The 27,473-nt window shown below is 34.0% G+C and overlaps 1 protein-coding gene across 2 annotated transcripts in view; it reads left to right on the top strand.

The window, feature by feature from the left end:
• The window catches only part of MTA1-like (metastasis associated 1-like), a 135,910-nt gene that overhangs the window by 49,547 nt on the left and 58,890 nt on the right, over window positions 1-27,473 (top strand). For both annotated transcript variants that reach the window (XM_088233770.1, XM_088233769.1), the window contains exon 2: window positions 3,504-3,665. In XM_088233770.1, the coding sequence (XP_088089896.1) occupies window positions 3,504-3,665 (162 nt within the window). The remainder of the gene's footprint in view (window positions 1-3,503; window positions 3,666-27,473) is intronic.

Raw genomic sequence — 27,473 nt, 5'->3', positions numbered from 1 at the left:
CTCACCCCCCCTAATCCGCAATCCTCCCCCCGCTAATCCTCGGAGCGGAATGTCTCGGTGCCATCATACACTTCTTATTGTAGCAAACCGCGATGTCGAGTCTCTTCTGCTTCGAATGTAGCGAAGCAATCGTCAAAATCCGATAAAACCCACTTGTCTCATTAACAGTACAATATATCTGATGCAGTATTAGGCCAATAACTGCTAGTACCTAATTATGCTAATTCAATTCGCAAAGTTCCAATTATTTGTGCCTTATTTTTAAGCACGTTGTTTTCGAGGATTCGTTTACATTTTACAAAAGCACATAAAATAATATTCGTCTTTATCCACCACGGAGGCTACATTTACACATCAATGCAAACTCGGAGTGTGCAGGGCACCGACTGCAGTGGGAAGTTCACAGAGTTATCTTCGAAAAAGCAAATTTTCTGTATGAAATAATATATAATTAAATAATCTTTTTTTTTTCAAACATCTTCAATGAGGAGCTTCAGCCCTATGGGAAATTGGATACAATAAATGTTTTCTTTTATAAAAGTTTCCCGAAAATGTACGAAAAAATAAATAAAAAACATTTTGAAAGAATGAACTACTTTGAACGACGACATATGAATCAATTATTGACGTGGGAGTTATTTCGTGTAAAAGTTCAGTGGTTTTTTTATATTTTTACTGTTAATAGACAAGACATTTTTTGTTTTTTTTTTGTATCGTATTCTCATCTCTCTGATTTTTTAAATTTTGTAATTACTCCACCCGTGACGTAACTAGTTCTCATCGGTGAGTTGTCCTGACATTTGAAAGGTGACCCCCGTAACTAACACATTATACTGAACGTTTAAAAAATGGCTTCCTGGAAACCTAAAATCTATCACAAACATGTCAACGCTGTCATTGGGTGGTTGATTGACAAAAACTGGTGATGTGGCATTTGTATTAATTTTTTTCATACATTTTTGAGAAACTTAGCCGTACTATTAAATGCTCTAATTTTTGCCGCGTGTAACAAAACCTTTTTCGTAATATAATTTTCCGTAGCACTGAACTTCCTCATTGGTTCAAGGCCGAGGGGCCGGCTACTGCAAAAGCACGATCTCCAAGCTTAGTGTTTGAGACCGACATTTTCAATCGTTTTCCTCTGCCTAAATCAAATGCTGATCTTAGGGTAGATTTTCTCTGCCATATTGTATTTGTTGGTCTTGCTCGTAATTTTTACAATAACATGAGAATTATGCATGTTTGATTACGAATACCTATACGAAGGGTTACGAATATAATATAAATGCCACTAAATAGGTGGAAAATAAGTGAATCAAGAATATTATTATGGTGATGTCGTCATCAAGGTGTGTACGAATTAGGACGAAAATGCATATTATTATTATAGGTTGGGGGAAATGCTATGCAAGCTCCTGACGTCACTTCGACCTGTGATGATCTATTGTGACGGGTCCCCCGTAAATAGTTCTCGCCCTCCAAGCCCAGGGGTGGTATTCCAAACGCTCTCGCAGCCATATTATCTCGCGTATTTACATACAAAATACACGAGAAAAACCGTTTTCTCGTGCCGCGCGAGTGACTTAGAATAGCATCCCAGGTTTATGAAGAGCCTGGCTACAGTGTGGAAGGCGGGAGTTTACATTTTGCTTAATCTCCCCCTCCATGCCCAGATCCGCTAAGTATCGGGCTATTAGGTAGGGGGCGAGCTCTTTAACATCCTCAGGTTTAACCAGTGGTCAACCGAGTATGAGGCTCCTTTATGATGTAAATCATCACATTCACATAGAATGTTTACTCATCTGGGCTGCAGAACCTTCATCTAGAAGTTTCGGAAATGATAACCCTCACTTAATTTCTGCTAACCTTTATTAGATCAAAAGCAAACGAGTACCCTTTTATCAGTTCTTTCACATGGTGCGACCCAGATCCTTTTTACCAAAGCAACACGCTCTGCTTCCTGGCCCATGACCTAAGCTCATTACGAGGAGCACATTTAGGCAACCCACAGTAGGGACGAAAAGGCATGAATCAAACTCTTAAATCGGCTTACACTATGAATATGTTTTGTAGTTGATTCAAATAACGTTGAATGGCAAGAAAGTTGAACTAACTCAAATTGAATTTGTGCACCTTAGGCCGCGTTAACCGTTATTACTATTATAAATTGATTACATTATTTGTATGATTGTACCTTAGAGTAATAATTCGCTAGAGAAGCCCTATTAACTCTATTGCATAGAATAATAGCCTTCCAAATTTTTGGTTATGTGTTTAGTTTAACAACAAACGTGTAACGGACGGTTTGCGCTTACAATTCTCGAATTGGGTCCGAATTCCAATGGGAAGTTAAAATTTATCTTCAATTTTATCTACAAAGTAATATTAAGTTTTCTGTATAAAAATAGAATATGTTTACAACTTTTTTTTTTCGAAACATGTTCAGTAATAGGTAACCGACGAAGATAATTTTCATTTTCGTACAAATATACTTATTTTCTTACATAAATACTGTTACTTTACACCGCCTCGATATTTACCGATGAAGATAGCGTTTATTATTGCGGCCCAGGGGTAGTATTCTGAGCGCAAAAGCGCGCGTAGATAACGCATTTTTAACTTGTATTCCCGTACTAAATACACGCTAACAGATCGATCTCGCGCTATAGGGGTGATATTCCAAACGCTCTCGCGGCCGTAGAAAAAGCTTTTATCTCTTTACATTCAAAATACACGAGATAGTGTGTTTTCTGCGGCCGCGAGAGCGGTTCAGAATGCCACCCCTGAGAATATAAGGCCCGTTGTATTTATTTTTTTAACAAATTTACGGACTATGTCCAATTTAGACAAATCATACAACGAAAAGCAATAATAATACAGTAACAAATAATAGAAGCAATACAACAAAGAAAAGCAAAGACAAGTTAATACATTAGACCGGCATTATGGAATCCAGTTTAATTCTACTAATATACAGTCCAGATCTTTTTCATTTACAAATTTAATTATTCTCGGTAGAGGCGCATGGAAACCATAATTAGTCTTATGATGACACCGAGGAACAGAATGTCATTATTTCTGAGTCTACGTGAAAGAACATCAAGAGATATTATTATATATATATGAGATATAAATTGTATTGCTGTGGACTGAAGCTAACCGCGTGTTTGATAATTATTGAATGTTTTTTGTACGTATAGGCGACTCTATCAGCTAGTGACGTATTATGACTCTAAGGTTCGTACATTATTAACGTATGTTTAGGTGTAGTGTACAAGAGTGACTAAAGGGGCGCAGTAAAACATGGTATTCTATCGAAAATTCACAGTTACACTGCATTACAGTCATCAGCGACGTCGTGCGATTGATTTTTCTTACGAAATATTACAATATTATGATTTTTCGGTATTTAACAATGGCACCAACCTGCTAACTCTTCCCCCGAACATACTATTTCTCCTCGCGCCTCTACTCGTGCATAATGAGATTTACTTTTGTTTCAGATTGTGTGTATTTCGAAACGTCCTCGACGTTGCCGTATCAGATCCGTCGGATAGAGGAACTGAACAAAACGACGACGGGGGCAGTAGAAGCTAAAGTCATGTGCTTCTACAGGCGGAGGGACTTGCCTAGTCCTCTCATACAACTTGCAGACAAACACCAAAGTAAGTTACGGCCGGCGAATTGTAGCGAGTGTCTTAGCTCGGCGAAGGGGCAGTGCTATTTAAGTGGAAAGTGCTATTTAAGTCAAAGTGAAAATCAAGACGAAACGAGTCTTTCGCGTGTTCTTTTTTATTTTTGATTTTATTGTAATCTATATGAATATCTTGCTCCATAAAAAATATTCGTAATTTTTTTACTTTATTTTGTAATTTATTTCATTTTGCTTCAGTTGCAGTTTTGATTACATTTTTTTTTTTTCAAAACATCAGTATACATCAACATATTACAACAGAGATGAAGAACATTTAAGAGAAGGTAATATAGAAGTCTAGGCATCTACAGGGCTTATGACCTGTCAATGGCTGGTTAAAGTGTCCACTTTACACACTGTGTAACATTCACCATTCTGCCCATATTCGAACATCTATATTCCCTTCTCTGAAATGTTCTTCATCTCTGTTGTAATATGTTAATATAAACAGCTCCCCGGGGAGTTGAATCCAGTCCTTGTCTACAAAAATTTGGACAAACTCAAAATATTGTTGATCAATATACATGTTTATTATTTTATCTCTACTCTCGTTAAATTACTAACACTAATGTCTGTGCATCCCATGACAAACTATTAGCCGATAATTAATCAAAATGAAAATTATAAAATATTAAATGAGTATATTTTTTTTAATGGCCATAAAGAAAAGTTAGTCGGCCTCGTGGTGTAATGGTCAGCGCGTTTGCCTACCTTTCAAGAGGTCTCGGGTTCAATTCCTGACATGGTTAATATTGAATGTTAATTTAAAAGATGGTTTTTACACTAAAATAATTCATAGGGCCTGGACTGGTACCTGAAGCGTAAGACTGATCATCTTTCCTTCATGTATTTTTTTTATCAAGATACGCTGCAATTTGTGTATCAATGCAGTGCCCTATGGACCATTAGGTGCGAAAAGGGAATGATGATGTTACTAATAGGTTAACAGGGGGCTTATTCTATCACTATTTCGTTTGGTAAGCTCGTTCATTCGTCATTTATCCATCTCATCATCATTATCCCCTTTCCGATGTTGCATAGGGCACTGCATTGGTACACCAACCGCAGCGTCTTGAACGTTTTTGTAAGATGATCAGTCTCACGCTTCAGGTACCAGTCCAGGGACTAAATATTCTAGTGTAATAACACACTTTCAAATAAATATTTTATATTAACCATGTCGGGAATCGAACCCGAGACCTCTTGCGTGGTAGGCAAATGCGCTGAACATTACACCACGAGGCCGACTCACATTCATCTCAAACGCAATCAAAATCGTATTTCGCTTTCGTTCCCTCTTATGCGATACGAATGAATGTACGAAACGAATCGGTTACTGAATAAGTTCACAGTACAAAAATGGTGCGATATTTCGTCATATTCCTTCTAGCAAGTAAAAATTGCTTTTTCAGTCAATATTAATTGATTTTATAAGTATCAATAAGTATCAAGTTATCTAGGGTACTTTAATGATTGTAGCTCCTATTTGAAAACCCCAGGGCCCCGATACAATTGGAAGTTAACTGAGTTATCTTCGACTGTCTATAAAGAAAAATCTATATTTGTGTACGAAAATGTGTATATTTGCATGAACATTTAAAGTATCTTCATCGGAAACCTATATTTGAACGTGTTTAAAAGAAAAAAAAGGATGCATATTCTGCTTTTCACACAGAAAACTTAATTTCACTTTGTAGTTAAAATTGAAGAGTTAACTTCCTGAAGATAAATGTTAAATTACTTCAAAGTAATCATGGCCCAGATTCGGTATACTGAAATGAGCTTGCCAGGATATGTGGGTGCAATTAACATACCCTAGACCTCTTACATAAATAAAATGTCGAACGAATTCTTTAGAGATAATCGCTGGCAATTTTTTATGTTAACTTATTTTATTTCTCAATATTTCCAAAACAAATATTTCAACGACAAAATAGCATTAAAAATTTCACCTGCGTTTTTTACTCCATTGAAGAAAATTTTTGTTATAAATGTGATTTTTTTGTCAGTCTATCGAAAATATTAAGTATGCATTTTCTCGTTACAGTTCTGTGGAATCGGATACAAACCTTTCGATTCTAATATTTTTTGACAAATGTAAAACGGTCTTTATTTGCAGAGCGTTTTAAATTAAATGTGTGATCTTCAGTATCCTCATTTATTATATTTTAATTTGCCTTTATTAGTTTAAAACACATAAAAATGGATATCCATCCTATATCCTGTACCTTTCAATTGGTATTTACTGCTCATTAAGTTGCATAAGGCTATCTAACATTCATAAATAAAACAAATTAATTTGTTATCTTATCATTTTATTCAATAATAATTGTCCGCGTCCAGTCGGGTGTAGTGAGAAATACAACCCAAACCCTGGACGAATGTTTTCTACTCGATAGCTACTCTGGTAAAAATCAAATCGAGTGGAGATAAGTCCTCCTCGTAGGGTTGTGGTTGGCACATTCGTTTCAATACATTAGGTCCCAGGTTCGATTCCTTGCAGAGTGCATGTGAAATATTGGTTTTAAAGGTGTGGGGGCGGGCACCATTCTGTGGGGATGTGGAAATCATGACGATGATATAGTTTTCACAGAGCGCAAGCGCCATTTGTATTCCATCCCCTATAATTTCGCATTAGAGATTTTACTCTTCTACGAATAAAATTTGTGTCCTGCGATTCTCGAGAAAATTCTGTTTTCGTATTGTAAGCTGGCTCTTATACAATCCTTAATAATTACATTTTCCCCTTCTTTTTTCCGACCCCGGCTACTGAACCCTTTCAACCCCCGCCCGCCGAACATTACGTAATCATCCAATTTAGTGAAAAGTTTTTGTCGCCCTTAAACCACTTTCAACTGATTTTTTTCTAATGTCTCGCTATTTTTTTAGCTCTTTTATTTATCTTTGCCAAATCTGCATTACATCACAACCTTTTTTTATTGATTTGTTTAGGTACAAATAAAAAATACCAAGCGTACCTACTTGAATTATTACGAGTTCACACGTTCACTGCTTATTCTGAATCCGTATTATTTTGTAGGTGATTTTATATTACCAAAATGTATCCGAGGTTCAAATCCCACTACCACACCCGATAATCATTTTTCCAACACAAGTTATTTACTTTTAGGAAATGGTCTGAAAATTTAAATATTTCGGTAAATAAAACGAACTCGGCTTATGACTTTTTATTTTAAAAATACTCCTTTTAGCGCTGATGTTTTTCGATGTACTCGATGAATTTTATATTCCAAAGCTGTCACATTTGTATACTAAAGTGACTGCTTCTCTGTCGGTTACACAGTTCCTACCATGTTACAGATAAAATTTAAAACTTAACGTAGGTGATATTTCGTATGAAAAATTCAAGTTTATTATGTTTTTTAAATTGCATTAGAATAACAGGGGTTGAATTGAAATCATTGAAATCGAAGGCTCCGGTAGAATAAATCAAAATATTATTAGTAACAGCTATGGTGGGGTATTTATGATCTTCGACCGAATTTTTATTTACCCAATGCGAATTTTACAAATAATCTTTATTTTATATTGCACACATAATCGATTTTTACCATAATCCTTAGTCATTTATTCGATTATTTTTAAACAATGCACGTCGATACATCCGCATTATATTATGATAACCCCTTAAGCTAGGGTTTCCTAGGACAGCGGTGCCCGTATTTTAACGGCCGTAGTGAACGGTGATGCGGTGGATAACCGTCGTAACGGTGACTAGAGTGTGGTTTCCTAGGAAAACGGTGTTATCAACACCATTTAACACCGTTTCCCTAGGAAACTACTCTAGTCGACGTTACGACGGCTGTCTACCGCATCACCGTTCACTACGGCCGTTAAAATACGGGCACCGCTGTCCTAGGAAACCCTAGCTTTAGGGCTAATTGCACCGGAAAGTTATGTTTAAAAAAGTTAGTTGAGTAATTGTTGCAAAATGTTTTTTGTCAAAATGGGAAAGTTTTTTTTTTGTGCAACATTTTACTTTAATTTGTAACTATTTTTGGTAACAACTATCGAAAATTTAATTTTATCAATGCGGTCGCGAATTGCTGCCGTCATGAATACAAAAGGACAGGAAACGTATTTTTGGTATTTTATGATATAGTTATCAAATTTTTACAAAAAATTAAATTAGTTCATTTTTAACATACTACAACAGAGATGAAGAACATTTAAGACAAGATAATATGGTAGTCTAGGCATCTACAGGGCTTATGATCAGTCATTGACTGGTTTAAGTGGCCACTTTACACACTGTGTAACATTTACCATTCTACCCATACTTGAACATCTATATTCCAAAATTTCTTTTATCTGTTAATATTTGTGAAGTAAAAGACTTCTATTAATCTTGTCGAAAATGTTCTTCATCTCTGTTGTAATATGTTAATATTAACAGCTCCCCAGGGTACGTATTCTGATGGGAAGTTAAAATTTATCTTCAATTTTATCTACAAACAAAACAAAAACAAAACAATACATACCATCATGCCGTTTCCCCGTAGGGGTAGACAGAGAGGATAGAACGCCATAACACTCTATCTTGGCTTACAGACCTCGCTTTTTCTACATTCATACATCTTCTCATGAACGCACGCCGACTTTTGACATGTCCATCTTCGAGTATTTGATGGACTTGATCGTGCCGTGTCTTTCTCGGTCTTCCTCGTTTTCTGCATCCATCAACATTTGCATCGTAGATCCTTTTAGCCGTTCTTTCGCTCTACATGTCCAAACCAACTCAGCACCATTTTCTTGATTCTGTCAATTTTATCTACAAAGTAAAATTAAGTTTTCTGTATGAAAAATTGATTATGTTTACAATTTTTTTTCTAAACATGTTCAATCACCGGTAATCGACGATGAGACTTAGAATTTTCACAAAACTTGAAATTCTGTAGGATAGATCAAATATACACACTTTCGTACATCAATATTGATATTAGTTTATACCGTCTCAGTATAAATATACCGATAAAGATAGCCGTTCATAGGCCATTAAAAAAATTAGACGTTTTAAAGCTTTATAATATCTGACTTAGAGACAGTTGGTAAACAAATTTTCTTGCTTCTTGTGCAAATTATAATTGAGATTGCAATAGCATTTTTAATTCAGTTTTCATAAATTTTGACTTAGGACTGTTTGAAAAATCACTCTTATCTGATTTCCAGAAATACATCCAATGTAAATTTTACTTATTAGGCGTATTTAATAAGAATAAGCAAGAATTTACTATCGTTAACACATTGATAATATTGTAAGTAAAGTTCTCAAACTTCTTAGTTTTATCAATAGAATGACGACGGACTTCGAAAACATTAATACCATCAAAACTCTTCACTGCTCACTAGTTCGACCGCATCTAGAATATGCTTCTCCAATTCGATCTCCATTCTACATGACTCATATTGACCATATCGAGTCTGTCCAAAACCGTTTCCTAAGAATAGTGGCACAGTTGCTCGAATTGAAAATGGGTAATTTTTCCTATTTTGAAATAGAGCAATCTCTCGATCTGTCTTTATTGAAAAACGTAAAACGGAGCTGGACCTTTTATGCATTTTCAAAATATGTATTTATGCTGTAAGTGATATCCCATCTCTGTTGCATGTTCTCAACCTTGTCACTGAAAGTCAAAATCTGCTATTTATCAAATCTTCTAAGACCAACTTTTGTTTTTATTCCCCAATGTCCAGAATGTGTACAGTAGTCAGTTCGTCACAAAACTTGGAATTCCGTAGGATAGATCTTACTGCTTTTCGTAGATCTCTTCGCCATTACCACAGAGTGTCGGATGAATATGTATTGGCATGGGTTTTTAGGTTGATCATCTTTATGCATATATTGTATACCATTATTTCATTGCCCTTGTTTGTTTTTTGTTCAGTTTCTTGTACATATGTTTCTTCATATGACCGTTGTAATTGGCTTAGGCCGTATACATGAAATTTGGCATCGATAAAATGAAATGTTTAAATAGTCGTTTATAAAAATAGGCAAAAAAGTGTTTTTATTTGTAAAATAAATGTTAAAAGTTCAATTAAAGGACATGTTTTTCTAAACCTTATATTTACTTAAATACAGAGCTTCAAAGCTTAATTTTTCTTTTTAAGTTTGAGAAAATTATGACAAAAACAGTGTCCTTCATCTCTGTCTACTTAATCTTTACATTCGTTTGAAAATGCCCTAATTGGGCGAACCAATTGTCAGATTTTTTCTTTAAAAAAAAAAATTTACTGATTTGAGTAAGTCAAATCGATGATTTTAACATCAAGATTTACAAGCACATAACAAAATTTATTTTTAGAAAGCTAAAAAAGGATTAAAAATGCATACACATAATTAGCTTTCTCTGGATCATCTCAAGTAATATTTTTTGTTAAACTCAAAGAAGTATTTTTTCAATTCACCCGTCCTGTTCTATATTTCGAAATTGGAACTTTAGACCCCGTGGCAATAATTGATTAATCTGTCTTAAAGCTATTTAGCATGTGTGTTTAATATATTTATTATACGAGTTTATTAAAATAAGTGAAATACAAAATGAAATAAAAGGCATCAATTTAATAAGTAACTAACTAACTAACCATCACGCCATTTCCCCGGAGGGGTAGGCAGAGAGGATAGAACGCCACACCACTCTGTCCTGGCACACTTCCTTTGCTTCCTTCACATTCATACATCTTCTCATGCACGCACGTCGATTATTCCGACTTTTCACATGATATTAATATATAATAAGTAAATTTATAAGATAATTAATAAGTAAATTTGTTATTAGCGCCTTTTGGTTCGTTGTTATGTTATACATATAACTTATATGTAACAAACAGTTCTTCAATGTACGTTGTAGCTTATAAACTATATACAATTACAAAAATGTCAGTATGAAATATCTTAGTACTAAATATAGCCAAAAAATCATAAAATCAGTCTTGTTTTTTTTTATGTTAGACCATGGCAATACAATAACAAATTATTTAAATGAACAACAATTCAACATCTCTAACTGTGTTACTTTTTCAACCTAAGTACAGCCGAATGTAATCCTACACATTCCTACCGCAGATTTAGGCTGCGCCGAAGTTTCGGCCAATTTTCGGCCTAAACCAAAACCAAAACCGAAACCGAATGTTCGGTCGGTCAAAAGTGACAGCGCCGTTTGTAAAGAGATGTTTTAGCAGTATTTTTAGAGTTAAATATTTTGTAATCCTGACAGTATTTTTGGTTCGTTTTAACTAATTTCACTAAACAATATTTATGCATCTAATTTTGTTGCGATAGAGAGGGGAAACATTTTTGAGAAGAGAATATGGAAGTCTAGGCATTTACATAAAACTGACTGGTTTAGGTGGCCACTTTACACACTGTTACATTCACCATTCTGCCTATGTTTAAACATCCATATTTCCTCAATTATTTCGTCTGTTGACTTTTGTGAAGTAATAGAGCTGAATCCTAACAAATTTACACCTAAATAACTCCCTAGGGAGGAAATCCAGGATGGTTACAAACATTTGGACATACTCAAAATATTTTTACAATTTTCAAGATATCTATAGAGTTTTTAGTGTGTAATAATCATTATTATTTCGTTTTATTAGTAGATTTGATTATATAATAAATAACCAAGTCTGTAAAACCTCGATCAAATCACTCAAATCACTTCTGAAAAACTGATGTTTTTTGCAACATTTGAGGGTTTTTTTAAACAAGGTTCTCTATTGCCACTGCAATTTAGCAACAAAAATATTTTCATTCGGCTGCTGACAGTATTTACCTGCCCTGGAGAATATTATGATACGCGTAGGCGTTGCTAGGATTGGAGGAATCTGATAAATTGTATTTTGCCATGGTGATACCCGGGATTGAATAAAGAAATATCTCTACATACGCGTGAATATTCACATAATTGCCTCGCTACCCACATAATATTATCTAAGGGGTTGTTATTATAACCATCTCCAAGACTAACTTCTATCTCGAGGAGTTTTCTTTTTTTATGTATTTTAAATAAACATTTTACGAATACGAGTTCCTACATTAAATTTCAGTTATCTTAATTTTACTTTGATTTGTATCTTATTTTGAGTTTATTTACAATTTTAGATATAATCACTTTATATACTCTATCATTAAAATATGTACATTATTCGATGGTATGGTACTAAAAAAAACTGTAGTTTCATTTATTTGAACAAATATTGAAAAACAGACAAAATTAAACAATAATTAATAAATTAGTAGTAAAGTATTTTTAAAATCAAATAGTTTTTTGTTTTTTTTAAGGGACGTGTCATTTCTTATTATTTTCTCGAATATTTCAATTTTCAGACCATTTCCTAAAAGCCGTCAATAACTTATGCTGAAAAAATTGGAATCGGGTTGAGTTTGAGTAGAGTCAGATAGAGAATCGGGTTGGGTGGGCTTTGAACTTCGGACCTTTTATCCATGAGTCCATAACACTACTACGGCACTACAATCCGATATAATAATTTATGATGCTTATTGAAAAATACCTTCTTTTTAAAACGAAATCAATATAAAATATAATAAAACAGCAACAAAGATGACGCACTTTGGTCAAATATATTTAATTTTTTTAGATTTTTTTCATATTTATAATAATAAAATACAAATTATTATTTTCAAATATTTAAGGGATGCGCCGCATCCACTGCTTGTATGGGCGGAACGCGCCTGTTACATATCTGTATGATTTTATTTGATTACAAGCTTTCAAAGTGGAATGTCAAGTAGTCGAAAGTGAGCTTTTTGGCACCTTTTGTTCGCTTTCAATCGTATGAATATAGAGGAAGCGAGGTATGTATGCAAGGGACAGTGATATTAGGTTTTATCCTCTCTGTGTGATGTTTTTTTTTGGTTTGTTTAATCTTTCTTGTGCAGTACAGTAATACGCTGGCAAAGGATTGCCTGTAGCTCCCGGAAATAGACAATTAAACTTGTGATGTCGAAATTAGTTAAGGTTTCTCGCAAATTCAAGAAGAGGCAATGTCGCATCTTAGTATAATGACACCTCCCTTCTAAACGTAATTATCTACAGTAGACAATTATAATTAAAATACAATAGCGAATATGTATGACTGTTCAGTTATGTGTGAAATAGAACCTGAACTATTGTTTTTGACTTCATGGCTACTCTCATTCACTCTCAACCCTAAAGAAGTAAATTGAGGTGAGATAATTTGGCCTTGTACTATTGTGGTTTACAGGTTCTCGGGTTCCTTTCCCAGTTAGATTAATATTGATTTATGCACGGACTTATTCAATCCAATTTTTATATATATATATATATATATATTTTTAAATATGTGTCAAACCTGTACGATGAAAATAAATTACAATAAAAAATATTCAAGCTAAGGTAATGAAAAAAATCACCTCGAGACAAAATCTGGTATTTTTAGCAATTGTTTAAGAGTGCAGATCTTGTCTCGAGTTTACAATGCGATACAATCGGGACATTGGTGCATGCAATCCATAGTTTATGCTGTGCTAATCGAGGAACAGCACATCATTTTTTCGCAACTGGCGGATTAAAATATTCAATGCCTCTTGATCCACTAACGATGGTACACCAATCAAGCCATTTTGTAAACTAAATATGAATATGGGGCCAGTGTTATTTCTACGTGTCTGTAGACTTGAGATTTTAAAATTAATATTAATTTATTTACGGACATTGTCCATGTATTCAATTCATAAGGATAAATATAACAATTTAAGAACAGTTAAAACATTAAAATTGTGTTACACTGCATTATTTGGTCACTGAAATGGTATCCGAAGCTTAAGACTGACATCGTAAATAGCAAGTAATAGATATATGGTGAGCTCGGAGTACTAGTGCAATACCCTATGCATCATTGAGTGCTGATGATTTCAATTACGTGGTGCGAGTTGTCTCGCCATGTGGCGGTTATGTCCCAGTCTTGGGACTCCTCGGTACCGTGTCCTCCTGCTTCCCGTCCACCTCACCTGGACCATCGGACGCGGACGACGGACCCCGCCCTCCCGAAGAGAATAGTCATATCCTATCGATTTGTTAAGATGTGCCACCCCACCCACCACCCCCCGGACTCATTTTATTTTGTCCCCCTCACACACACTGGGACGGGCGGCGATCCTCCCTGTCCCACTCATTTATTCGCATACAAAACACACGGAGTTTAGGTACCGCAACACTTTCTGGCCGCGACTCGTGCATGTATGTGCGCGTGCCCGCGTATTCCTATTGCCGCCCGCGCCGTCTACAGTCTACACGCACACCACCGCCGAGGTAAATAGATACATCTGTGTACGTATACGTACACCCATACCCTCGCCGCGCCGGCGGGGGATGGTAACCTTTCCTCGGTTTGCGTATTTTGCCCATTTAGTAGTCGGGTTGTTGCGGGCGGATTGGGGGCGGGTAAAGGGGGGGCGCTTCCTAATTTCTTCTGCCGCTTCCCTTTGTGCGATCCGGTATTACTATTTATTCCTTAAAAGGCTCCGCTCAGCGGCCGCCATGAGATTGGCTCCCGTGCGACAGCCTCCCCCGACCCCCACCCCACCCCCGCTGCCACCCCCTTCATCCCACGTACCCGGCACCGCTGCAGCAACATTTTTGGGATTGTTCGTTTCTCGCATTGCGAAATGATTACCAAATTGAATTTGCATAAAAAATATTCCACAATATCTCTAATATTTCACTTGCCCATATCGTGTGCATCCGCAGGACCTATCTGTGTGTTGCCCTACAACGCGCACCATCATCGTTTGTTGGTTTTAAATTCAGAGTTGTAAGTCATTTTATCCCAGTCCTATGTTTGTAGTTGGTTGTTATTATATACACGCTATGGAATGTCTACTAAAAACGAACTTTTTTAATAAGGATCTACCACCATTTTGATGTTTCTGTTTTGTGTCTACATGTGTATGTACCGCATACTAACCACACACGTTTTTCACAAAATGGCTTCTTTGTTTTAATTCCATGTCCCATATTTCTAACATGAGCTACTGTCGACAGTGGACATCTTGTATGTAGGAAAACTCTCAGAAGTGAAATATCCCAACGGTCGACGTCGTCGATACAATATGGAGTTATATACTATCAATGAAAAGCCCGATGTGATCTGTTCCATCAAGGTGGGGCGCTTGAGATGTGGTGGTCACGTAATCAGAATAAACAACGTCCTAGAAGACTTCGATGGCGCAAAATACGATGGATGGATTCTATAGGCGCTGATACATTCACACTACATAGACTTTGGAATAAGCTACATCTTCATATAAAAAATGCTCCTTCTCTTGTCACCTTCAAGAAACACCCGAAACATTACTATATATCCTTAGAATCCTTAACTCCCTGTATTTTATTGTTTTTTGAAATATATTTTTTTATCCCTTTTCTTTTCTTGGTTCCTCATCCTTTAACATGTTTAGCATTTTGTACTTTTGTTTAAGTTGATATGTACAATATCTTATATCCCCATTAAAAAACAGCTGTTATTTTTAATTAATCGGGTTTTTTTTATGTATCTATCTTTTGATATATATTTTCGTTTTTTAGTATAAATTTTTGACCAACTGCTTTTGGCCAGTCGGTTTTTTGGTTGGCTGGAAGATATTTCTTTTAGCAATAAGTCCGCCGAAGTACTTATTCTTTGTACTTAAACATTTAAATAAATTAACAAACTGGAAGACAAGCAGAAGACAGACGAGAATGGAAGAGATTTCTGGATTCAGCCAAGACCCACCCGGGACTGTCGAGCTTATGACGATGATAAAATCTCAAAGACATCGAGAGAAATGACTTATCGAATCACCTCCGCCTGATAATCTCCGGTGACCAACGGTTAAGACAACAGACGCATCCGTTGTTTTATTTGTACATTCTTTACAATATCAAACCGCTATGCACCTCGGATTCTTCTGGGCTACCTATTATCAAAACGCAGTAGTGGTTCGCTGTTTTGGGTTCTTGTGAAATGCCACAGCGATAATGTTTATAATATTATAGATATAAGATACAGGATAAAATGGTGTGGACTGTCGTTCTAACTTTTGGTGCACTTTACTTCACAATTTCACGGATACCGGTTTCGTGTTGATTTTCAGAAAATGTATGTTCAAAGCAGATTATTTTAAACTACTTCGTCAGAAATTATGATATGGTATGAACTTAACAGAACGACACATCAAAACGACGTGAATTGCTACAGAACAAATGAATGAAAACAACAAATTTTTGTACAGGGAAAGATGTGGATAGAATTGAGATTGGGGCATCCAGCATTGACATATTAATACGTAGACATTTCCTGAACCCTTAAAAATGATGACACTTAACTCATGCCTGAACGGTCAGTCATGCCTCTTACCCAACGCGTATTTATTCGTTCTTCGAAGGCTAGGCGTGACGTTTAGAATCGAAAAAAAAATGCCTACATGTGTCATGAAAACGTGTAATAACCTTTCGGATAAACATTGTAAAAAGGATAATGTAACTTTTCTTTTGTAAATATTTGTTCAAAAGTGATTAATAAAGCTTAAAACAATTAATGTTAAAATATAAATTTTATTTTTATTAAACCTCAAACTACGCCCAACCTTGCAATTGCGAAGCTCTTCTTAGTTACAGTGATGCACTGATAGAAATACGTTTTTAAAATAAATATAATGAACGTGAGTTATTATCATCTTTTTGTTCCTAAAAATCCAGTGAAAGGAAATAAATGAGTCGGTATTATAAAGAATTTAAGGAAAGAACCCGTAGTGGGATCCACTAAACCCGAATGTTGATTGTTAACGTTAAAATAAAAGCTTTTTTACGTACCAAAAATGAGTATCCTTCAATTGTTGGTAGCATATGCATGCTCGTGGAATGCAGCCCTGGTCTAAATAAACAGTACTTATTAACTATGGCATGTCTATGTATTATATGTCAATAGCTTCCAGTCGCAGCGCGAATTTGAGTTTTGAAATCGAGACGGGACTCGGAGACAAAGTCTCGAAATTTCCGACTAAATATCCCTATATCACATAGATCGCAATGGCCTTACTAAAATGACACAACGTAAAAATCTTAAATCAGTATTTAGTTGAGGGTGAAATCGGCTAGCAACCAGCAGTTAAATTAGTAGATAAATTACGTAACGCGCTATCTACCCCCTAAGGAGCGTTTAGAATCGCACTGCTGGTCTCGAAATTTACGATACTAGCATCTCAAGAGTCTCGAATGGAAGCCCTGCCTTAATCGGGATATTTACAATCTTATTTGCTTCAATCGAAATGTAATTCAGTATTTAACAATTTTTTATAAGATTGCTTCAATGTATTTATAAATTGAAAAATATTTGATTACCAATTTAAAATATTTGAATAGGAAATATGTAAGCAGTAACGAAATCTTTCGATACAGTCACCTACCTATTAGTTGGTAATTTTCTATATCCTTTTTGGACACATGTTTCGAATATCATTTTGTTGTCACGATGCAGAATTCAAAATATGAAACTATAAATTCTGAAAAATTTAACACCAATTGAAAAAACGCATTGTAAAAATATTTTGGCAAAACCTTGATATTTTTGAGGTGAGGAAAATAGGGTCTTGATTTCGGATAGCGTGGGTAGCTAATTCCTTTTTTTTTTAAATACAATTATGCTTTGTTTCTTTACATTTAAAAAAAATTATTTAAGTATACTTTTAAATCGGTGAAATTGCGTGGAGAAAGATTATTGTAATTATATAAAATAATTTTTTAAATTAATGAAATTGTGATGATACCTTAGTTATTTTGTTAGAGCTATTACCGGTTTACCGCTCTCGCGACATCGTCACATTATTATGTTTTAAAGAAGTTTTAACTTTATAATATAGTCGATGGCGCAAGAAAAAACTAAGTTAATCACAGTTGCCACCCGTCATTAATAAAATGTTTATTTAAAATTCAAAAATAACAAACTATCCCGCAGTTTCTTGACGGGGGGTGGGGGTAGGCAAAGAGGATAGAACGCCACATCACTCTATCTTTACTTACAGACCTCGTTTCCTCTAAATTCATGCATCTTCTCATGCCCACTCAATTTCTACTTTTGACTTGTCCGTCTTTATGTATTTGTCGAATTTGGTCATGACATATCTTTCTCGGTCTTCCTCGTTTTCCGCATCCATCAGCATTCGCATCGTGAATAATTTCAGCCGTTCTTTCGCTCTGAATTCGCTCTACATGTTCAAACCCACCACTCCTTTTTGATTTTGTCGATAATGCTAGACTCACACTTACATAATACACGAATCTCGACATTTGTGTTATAGTTTTACCACACATTTGTCTGGCAGTATTCGACCTACTTTCATCATATTAATTTCCAACCCCGTCCTTCGCTCTCATACATAAGGGTCGGCACCAGAACTCCATCGTGAACTACTAATTAATAATTAACATAATTGCAAATCTTTAATTTCCTCTTTTACAACAATTTATTGGCAATACAACTTCGTAGATGTTTCCGTATTTGTGATTAACCCAGATCCGCATCCATCCGGTGCGGTGCTAATGTCTGCACATATCCCGTATGGCTATGCCAATTTGTGTTCATAGAATGTTGCGTCTCATAAAACGAAATAATACGGAACAAAATGGACACCAAGTCATTGGAACAATAGGCATAATCCCCCAGTAACTACACACGTGCGTTTCCAGAAATTATCACATGGCGACGGTATCTACCTACTATCTACAAAAGCTTCTCTTCGGACATCTATCTCTTTTTGTTAACCATGGAGTTGAAACAGTGTTTTGTTTATTTAGTTTTTTATTGCTTACTTCTTGGCATTAGCACTTGATAACCTACTACTATGCTCTATATTTTGTAAATTTATTGATATCATTTTAACTTTGCTAGAATTCCACTCATACCATGCGCTTTGTAGCTGCACGATGATAGGTTATCTAGCTTTCATATATCAACTTTAAAATACCTGAATTTTGTAAATGGGGTCTAGAATCCCAATCGTCTATACGCTTAGTAGCTGCAAGACGTCTTGTAATCTTACTCCTTTTTATTACTCATATTTTATTTTTTTCAAATATCATCAATACAATAAACTTATTTGTCAATTTTTAAAATGTGTAAATGGGGGCTAAATTTCTAACTGTCTATGCACTCTGAAGCTGCAAGACGTCCTGTAATCTAGCTCCTATCTGTGATAATTCTTGATTGATCTTAATTGAAAACGAGGAACTAGAATCCCAACCATCCATGCGTTTTGTAGCTGCAAGACGTACTGGGATATTTATTAATTGTACTCGCCCTTGAGGTGATTTTACAAAAATGGCGCTATATAAAAACTATCCAACTATATATATATATAGAACGTAATTACTTTACCCGTGCACGTGGTTGGAACTATATTGAAACGTGTTTATTCTATTCCAATTAGCAATGCACCCAATAAAGTCTACATCGACTTGGTAAAATTAGTCTTTTGTGAGTCTGGAGAGCTAATCCAGTTATTTTGGGTCCATGCCAAATTATTTTTAAAGAGTAGTATGATCGAGTTTGAAGTACTTATCGCGAATCCTCGTTACCGAACACAATTACATTTATTTTTTTTATTTATTAGTGTATACACGACACAAATGCCTTTTATAAACATAATCATAAACACAATTAACATACAGTGTTCTATTACAAAATTATGAAATAATATAATAACAATATATCTATACATATTACACAGTTGTTTTATAAATGTTCTGTATAATAACTTTGGGATTTTAATAGCTAACATACTTGGGTAGAAAAATAATAAAATATAAAGATAACGCGGTATATTCGAAATAGCAAAAATCATAAATCATTGATATGTTGGTATTGTTGCAATGTATATTGAATGCCCTAGGAATAATACTAACTGTCTCCTGATAAGAGCTCAGGGGTTCTCAACCGTTTTAAAAATAAAGTATAAAAAGAAACAAAATAATAAACCTTTTTAAAAAATTTAACATCAAAAAAATATATAAAAAAATTATAAAAATTTAAATTTTAAAAACTTTAAAAAAACAAATATCTAGTCGTCCGTTTATAAATATATTTGACATGTATTTATTTCTAAATTTATTTTTCTTTTTTTATAAATGAACATAAATACTTAAATATCAGTCAAAATCCTAAACTATTTCTTTAATAGCAAGTTTAAACTTCATTTGGCTAATGTGAAAATTTTCAATACAACTGATCTGGAAGTATTTAAACATTACGTGCACATTTTGATTTGTTTTATTTTTTTGTATTTATTAAGTTGTTCATTATTCATTATTCAATCTAAATTTCGTCTTAGGATTATAATAAAAGTAATTGAAAAGTAAAGTCACTACGTAAATATTTGAGAAAATCGGAAAACACTGAATCATAAGTTGTAATGAGCGTTTAATTGCATCACAAAATATCCAGTCACTTACTACCTTGGCTTTGGAAAAATCGCTTTGATCGCGTCGTACCGTATTTTGCGGACGATAAGACGCATTGGACCGTAAGACGCACCCCAATTTTTGGTTTAATTTTTTAGAACAAGGGAATGCGTCTTATAGTCAGAAAAATACGGTACTTATTTAACCACAAACTCAAATTCCTAGCAGCTATGCGCTCTGTAGGTGCAAAATGTTGTGAAATGTACAACACCTTTATAATGACATATTACTGACATGACAGTGAACCGTTTATTTATTTAAGGTTTCTTTAATTGGACCCCCGCATCCAACTTTCATTTGCAGCTTATGTTGCATCTAGGTTGCCAACTCAATCGTCCGAAAATCCGGAAGGTAAAATAAAAAACAGCGTAAATCAAATATGAATTTATTTTTTAAAACTGACATAGAATATGTTGATTCACAAAACGTAATTTTGAAAATTATTCATATTTTTATCCTCCTTTGTGAATGCTACAAATAGACCAGTCATGCATTCAAACTATCATAATATGAATTTAATGAATCACGACATGCCTATTTGTGGCATTTGAGTGAAAAACTCCTTGATGATTTTCCGAATGTTTGAGTTTACTGTTTACCCTATTGATGTGCCATATATTTGTTTTTGCTTATTATTATTATTATTATTATTATTGTTGTGTTTCTTATCCTATATAATATTTGTGATGATATACTCTTGCGTCTGTGTCAATTGATTGCTCGTCCCAACTCAACACAGGACTTTTAGTTCCTCGGAGTTAGGACTTATGTCTCAAATAATGTGTAATAAAGTACCTTTAAGTAAATTAATAAATAAAATGAACGAATAAATAAATAAAATCATGGAAGAAGATACAAATATGTGTGTTTAGTGTATAACTCTAAAATGCTGATTTTAAATTTACCTGGTTTTAGTAATTACGCCACAATACAGCAAGCGATTCAGGGAGATTTGAGCTGCTTTCCGGGGGCCGATATCTGGGAGGATCCCGGAATTCCGGGAGGGTTGGCAACCCTAGTTGCATCTTCGATTCATCTTTTGAATCGAATAAAAATTATCCTTAAGGCATACTTCTCCCGTGAACTCGTGATCCTTTAAATTCCTTTGCACATTTTTATTTACACTAAACTAATTTGCACACCATTTTCATCAAATAATTGATCAATTTTATAACCGACAGGCGTCGTGGCGCAGTTGGTTAGACGGCCAACTGTGAAACTGGCGTCGCGGGTTCGATTCCCGCTTGTTGCAAGAAAAAAGTCCACGAAAGATTTTTTTCTCAATTGGTCTGGATGTTGTGGTGTGTTTTTCATCACCACCTTCCATATCCCTTCCATCCCACCCGCTGACAACCCTCAAAATAGAGGTTTAGCGGGTTATTCCTTTTGAATAAAAACCCCCCAATGACGCATTACTTTTCTATGATTCTTTTCTTTCACGCAAAACGCAATACGCATTTTTGTGCACCCATAATTGAATTATTGAATATATGTATTTTTTAACTGCGTCGTATGAGCTGACACCAATGGATATCTGACGTAATTTTAGGCTTTTACTTATATCAAAAACCCTTTTTAACGACGTTCATAAAATCAATAGATTAATATCGTACAAATTTGGACTTATTTTCACGAATTATCGTTTCGGTTTACACTTAAATCAGTTTTAGTATTTATCCTACAAATTTCTGATAGTTTTACGAAACACTTCTTACCTGGATACATACAATTATTATATGTATATATTTATTTGTTCTTTTACACTTTATGTATTACTTCTTTTACAATAAAGATGTTTTGAAATTGATTCAAAATAAAACAGTTATCTATTATAGCCTCCTGAAAAATTTATGGCTCATCAGTCATTTCGCCTTTTTGCCGAACTATGTTAATTCATTTCGTTTGTACAGTTTTCATTTTATTTTATTTGTTCAAGTAACTAATTACTGGCATACAAGTCCTCACTCGTCCATCATATTTATTAACTTTAAGTCTTGCAGTCAGTTCTATACCTGACCCCTCCAACTCGTAGATGTACGGTTTAACCATTTTATTATTACAAAAATAAAATCTAAATAATTTGTTTAACAGATTTAAAAAAAAGTATTAATTCAAAATTCCATTCTAACTCCCTATTTTTAACCAAACGCCACAAAATACAGTTTGTTATTTCCTGAAAAAAATAATACTTTGCTATTGGTTTATTAAATTTTTTTATGACAGTAAACTCGTAAAAATTAAAACCTATTTTTGATGTTATTATTATTATCCTACCACCCTTTTTACATGTTATTATTTTTAAAAACATTAAACTGTATTATCCTTTAACTTTTACTAATTATATGAAAAAAGTTTTTTTTCAAACTTGAAGAAAAATTCCTTTCGATTTACTGCTGTTTCCCCATACAAAATTTGATGTTGTACCATAAAAGTACTGTATCTTAATTTTTAGCCTTAAAAAATGTGAAAACTATAAAGAAAATATAAAAGCTAATAACTCATAAATAATAATGAACGTTTGAAAACAAATTTACTTAAAAGCCTACTTCAAATACCAGATGTTTTAAAGCTTAGAATATCACTAATTTGTCTCATGTAAAGTTATGTTTTTGTACTTACTGTAGTTTACCTCTCGCATACAGAATTATTATAGCTTAAATATTATTATTTTTTCATCTCTAGAAGAGAATCCCATCAAAACACTATAAACGACTACATGTAGGAAAATAATGCACACACTAAAATTTATGAAGGAACCACATCGTTTTTAGTAATTAAGTAGATATTATACAAATGTTTACAAAACTAAAACAGTTTAAGATTAGTTTTCTATCTTGTCAAGCAGCCACTCGGTCAGAAACGCCTATCGTATATCGTCCTCTAACGTCTTCTTGGTGCTTTGGAACATATCCAAAACATCATTTTTGTCCATTTTTCAGAATGACAACGATTTTAGGTTTCTTGTAGTGTATTTAGATCATCGTTCCACCCGACGTCACCATCCGTTCTTATTTTTCATTTTTAATTTAGCCTGTTAATATTAACGTCACCCGGGAATGGAGCCCGGTAACCTGCGCTTGCCTGCACACCGCGCTACCACTTAAAGCTGGGGGACTGACTTAACCTCACTTATAGCTAATACATTTCCTGAGTTGCTGGCCGCATACTAAAAAAACTCCCCCTTTTTTTGAACCTAAGATTACTTCAGCAAAATCGTTAAACTCTCAAGGCACGTGTCAGGTAAAGTGTTCCCAGTTCTTATGACGGCAATGCCTTGTAGAACTGGGCCGATGCATGCGTACGGAGTGGTACCTACAATATAAATAGGTACGCCGAATATTCTGCGCGCTGAAAATAACAGGGTTGCAGTCATCGCTTTCCGTGAAATGTATTTTATAACATAGTTTATTTATATATACGCCCCCAATGGGCATTTTTAAGGACACATTTATACATAGAAAATTATTAAGTAGAAAGACACAATGGTATATAGTAGACTTGGTGGGAGTGGAAGCGGGAGAGAGGTGTTTATAATTGAATTTGATTCAGTGATCGTTTGAAAGAAGACAACTTGTTATCAAAGATATCAAAACTGGTATGCTTGTTGGCAGACCTAAGAATTCTGGGCATAGGGGAATGAAAACTATAGTTAGTTCTATGGTTATCGGTATAATATTAATAAATATTACGTAGATTCAATAACGTTAAACTATATGGTAAGATTCTATTATAATATATTTATATCTTCTGAAGATGCTTGTCGAGGGGAAAGTACTTACTGGTGAATAGATTAAAATTACCGAGTTTTTAATTAGTTTTGTTTTATCAGTTAAATATACGATAAGAGAAAGATTCCCGAGAATTCGATTTGTCGGGAACAAACACATGATCAAAAAAATAAAATGACAAATTTTATGAACCAATTAGTCTTAAATTTCAAAAATAATAATTATGTTTCTAGTATTTTTATTTGGTTATTTTTTCATTTAATATTGTACTTTTATATTTGTTAATTGTTTATTTGTTAATTTGTCTTTCTTTACAAATCAGCTAAAGAATCTGTATAGTTAGCCTATGCTTTTTACTTAATCTAAAAAATCTATCATCTGTCTTTGCTGCTTATTTCTGTTCCTTATATTTTTTTATTCCTTTGTAAAAATTTCTTTTAATTGTAATGTTTATAATGGACTTTGTCCGTAAATAAATAAATAAATAAATAACCTCTATATATGTAAAAGCCCCTCGAGCGTTAATAAATATTTAAATTATATGGAAATTTGTTTTCACATAAATATAATTTATATGGACGACGGGAATTCACTCCAAAAACAAACCAGACGGAAGCCATTTGTAAAATTTAAAAAAATAATGTGCAATGCCGACTACTAGCATAAGCTTTGAAAAAGAGACGTACTTGGGTAAAAAAAACTTGCTGCTTTTTTATTTAGATTTTTCGACTTAAGTCATTATTTGAATTTTATTTTAAAACCCTTTCGCATTATTACATTCATTTAACAATTTTTTTTTTATTTCATACTCTATTGTAAATGATAATATTTTAAACATATTTTGTAAAGGTTATCTGAGTCTTTAATAATAACTATGAATATTATGAATAACTGTACCTTAGAGGATAAAACACCGAACTCTACTTTTGTCATAAAAATGCCTTTTTAAGTTGTAATGAAAATCTGAAGTCCACTTAGTTTTAATGCAAAAAACATCAGCAGTCCCAGATGCGCTATTTTTATATGTACTATTATTTTCAAAATAATAATTATTTAACGTTAAAAGTTCTTTACATATTAAAATGATCGCATTTGGTTCAAAAGTTTTCTTTTTTTTTCAATTGTTGAAAATCACGCAAACACAAAATCTTGTTCTGAACATTTCGTTCAGCGTGACGTGTTTCCCGAATCCCAAATAATAACCTCTACTCTAACATATTTCGTAATTTTTTTCAACTAGATATTTTTTTTGCTTTAAATTCTTGCCTTTCGAAATCTCAATCCTCTGTATTATTGAATTCTTAATTTCTCAGAATTGAGCTAATAGAAAAGGTGACCTGTATAAATCCCAGACAAATCTAAACGAGGCAATCTGGGATTATCAGGATTACCCCTGCCTCCCCACATCTAGGGGAAGGTTAGATCCTTTTTTGATCTGTTATTTTAAATTTGGAAATTAAAATTTCTTATCATTATTTTAAGTGTGTATGAATTTGCAAGTCATCATCATTTACCTTTCTGCACCCGTGTGCATAGGGCACTGCATCGATACATTGAATGCAGCGCATCTCAATCGTCTGTTGCGTGAGTTTCAGCCGATTGGTCTTACGTTTCAGGTGGCAGTCCTAGAGCAGTAAAATATTGCATCAATTATATGATACTATAATATAGATTTGCTAAAATGTTTATTGATTCAGAATTGACTTTATGGAATTTCATAATATATTTTGTCATTTATAAGTATGCAAATTTGTAAAGATTTTTAATATTTTTTTACAAGCAGACTTTTGGAAAGTTTTATTTTTTACAGAAGTATCCTAAGTGTACAAAACTACTCATATATACAAAATTAGCACAATTAGAGATATTGCATTATTGTCCATTAAAATAGTTATTTTCTAAAAATAAACACTAGGAACTAGACTGATTTTTTGATTTGTTTACCATAGTTTGTAGTTGTTAGATTTTTTGTATTTATATTTTCATATTTCCTTTATAGTTAATAAGTTAAAACTTCTATCGCGTACTTTGAAGAACTTTTACATATAAGTTATATGAATAACGTGGCGGCCTCCGTGGTGTAGTGGTCAAGACGCTTGACTCACACATGAAAGGTTCCGGGTTCGATTCCCGGTGAGAACTAAAAAAAAATATTGGGATTTTTTTCAAGCCTGGGCGTTCTGTGATGTAATTCACCACTGTAATTGGGCCTCCTGGCCTGTTGTGGTGCAAAAATAAATAAATAAATAACAACGAACCAAAACGCGCTAAAAATTAACAAATTTACTCATTAAATGTATGCCTTTTATTTCATTGGATATTTTATTTTAATGAACTCGTAAAGTTTAATAATAAAAACGCCTGCTTTTGGGCGTTTTCAAGTGACTTTTAACTATTTATATAAGTTTCGGTTTCAACCGAAACTAGTACAGAAGCCAAAATTCGGTTTCGGCTGAAAATCTAGTTTCGGTCGGTCGCTATAAAAGTATTCATTTCACTTATAAATGAAGCGTAGTATGCTTGCTTATGAGAGTGGCTACGTGGCTAGTAAGTAGCTAGCTATGAGATTATTTTTTTTTACTTGACCGTGTTCAACATTTGGATGAGGTGAGCTTTTTTAATAAAATATAAACACCATTACAAAATCAAGTTCGTTTTGAAGATAATTTTACCATCATCATTATTGCTATTTACAATTTTCTATCTCCAACAAGTTTTGTGGAAAAACTATTTAAACACATGTGTGATGAAGATGGCGTAGCGGTTACGGAAGGGATAGAAAATTAAGAGGGGATCCTTTTAGAGTCCCAGAGTGCCAAAAATCAAAACTTTAGTGTTTTTTTTTTAGGTTGATGTCTATTTTGCCTAGGCTGGCCAGACAAAAGACATATAATTAAATAGACGCCAATAGCATTTCAATTCAGGGGTAGTTGACTCCTTGCCCTTTATTCTATAACACAATTTCGACTCGACCAGAGCCGCGATTACGAACGCCATCTCCATCGGTACGTATTGAGACGGTATAAAATAAAATCAACATGTATGTACAAAAATGTGTATATTCATATAAAAATTTAAAGTGTCTTCGTCGGTAACCTGTAATCGAACATATTCAGAAAAAAAATTGTATGCATATTCTGTTTTTCATACAGAAAACTTTATTTTTCTTTGTCGTTATTAAACACATTAATATAAATCTCAAATATTTAAAATGATTGTAACAAAATTAGCGCATTTAAACCAGTATTATCACACTGGAGGAAGCCGTAACAGATTCAGATAATTAAGCTTCTAAATATTATTTTGCTTTGAAAAAAACATGCATGGTTACTGTAAGAAATGTGGGTATTTTGCCGGTGACAACAACATACCTACAGTCGTCTACATACCCACTTATCCTGGCAAGCTTATTCTAGATTTGTCTCTCCTAGAAACCAGTCACTAGCTTAGAGCCCAAAATAGTAGTAACTTTTTTTTTTTAAACTGGTACGAGTACTACCGGGTATTCAAGCATCTTCAACCACCTTAGCACACAACAGTAACCAAAAG

This window comes from Micrasema longulum, unplaced genomic scaffold (genome assembly GCF_059751315.1).
Source record: "Micrasema longulum isolate JH-2025_06_02 unplaced genomic scaffold, ASM5975131v1 h1tg001149l, whole genome shotgun sequence".
In the NCBI taxonomy this organism is placed as follows: domain Eukaryota; kingdom Metazoa; phylum Arthropoda; class Insecta; order Trichoptera; family Brachycentridae; genus Micrasema; species Micrasema longulum.
This window is presented reverse-complemented; position numbering and strand designations above follow the sequence as displayed.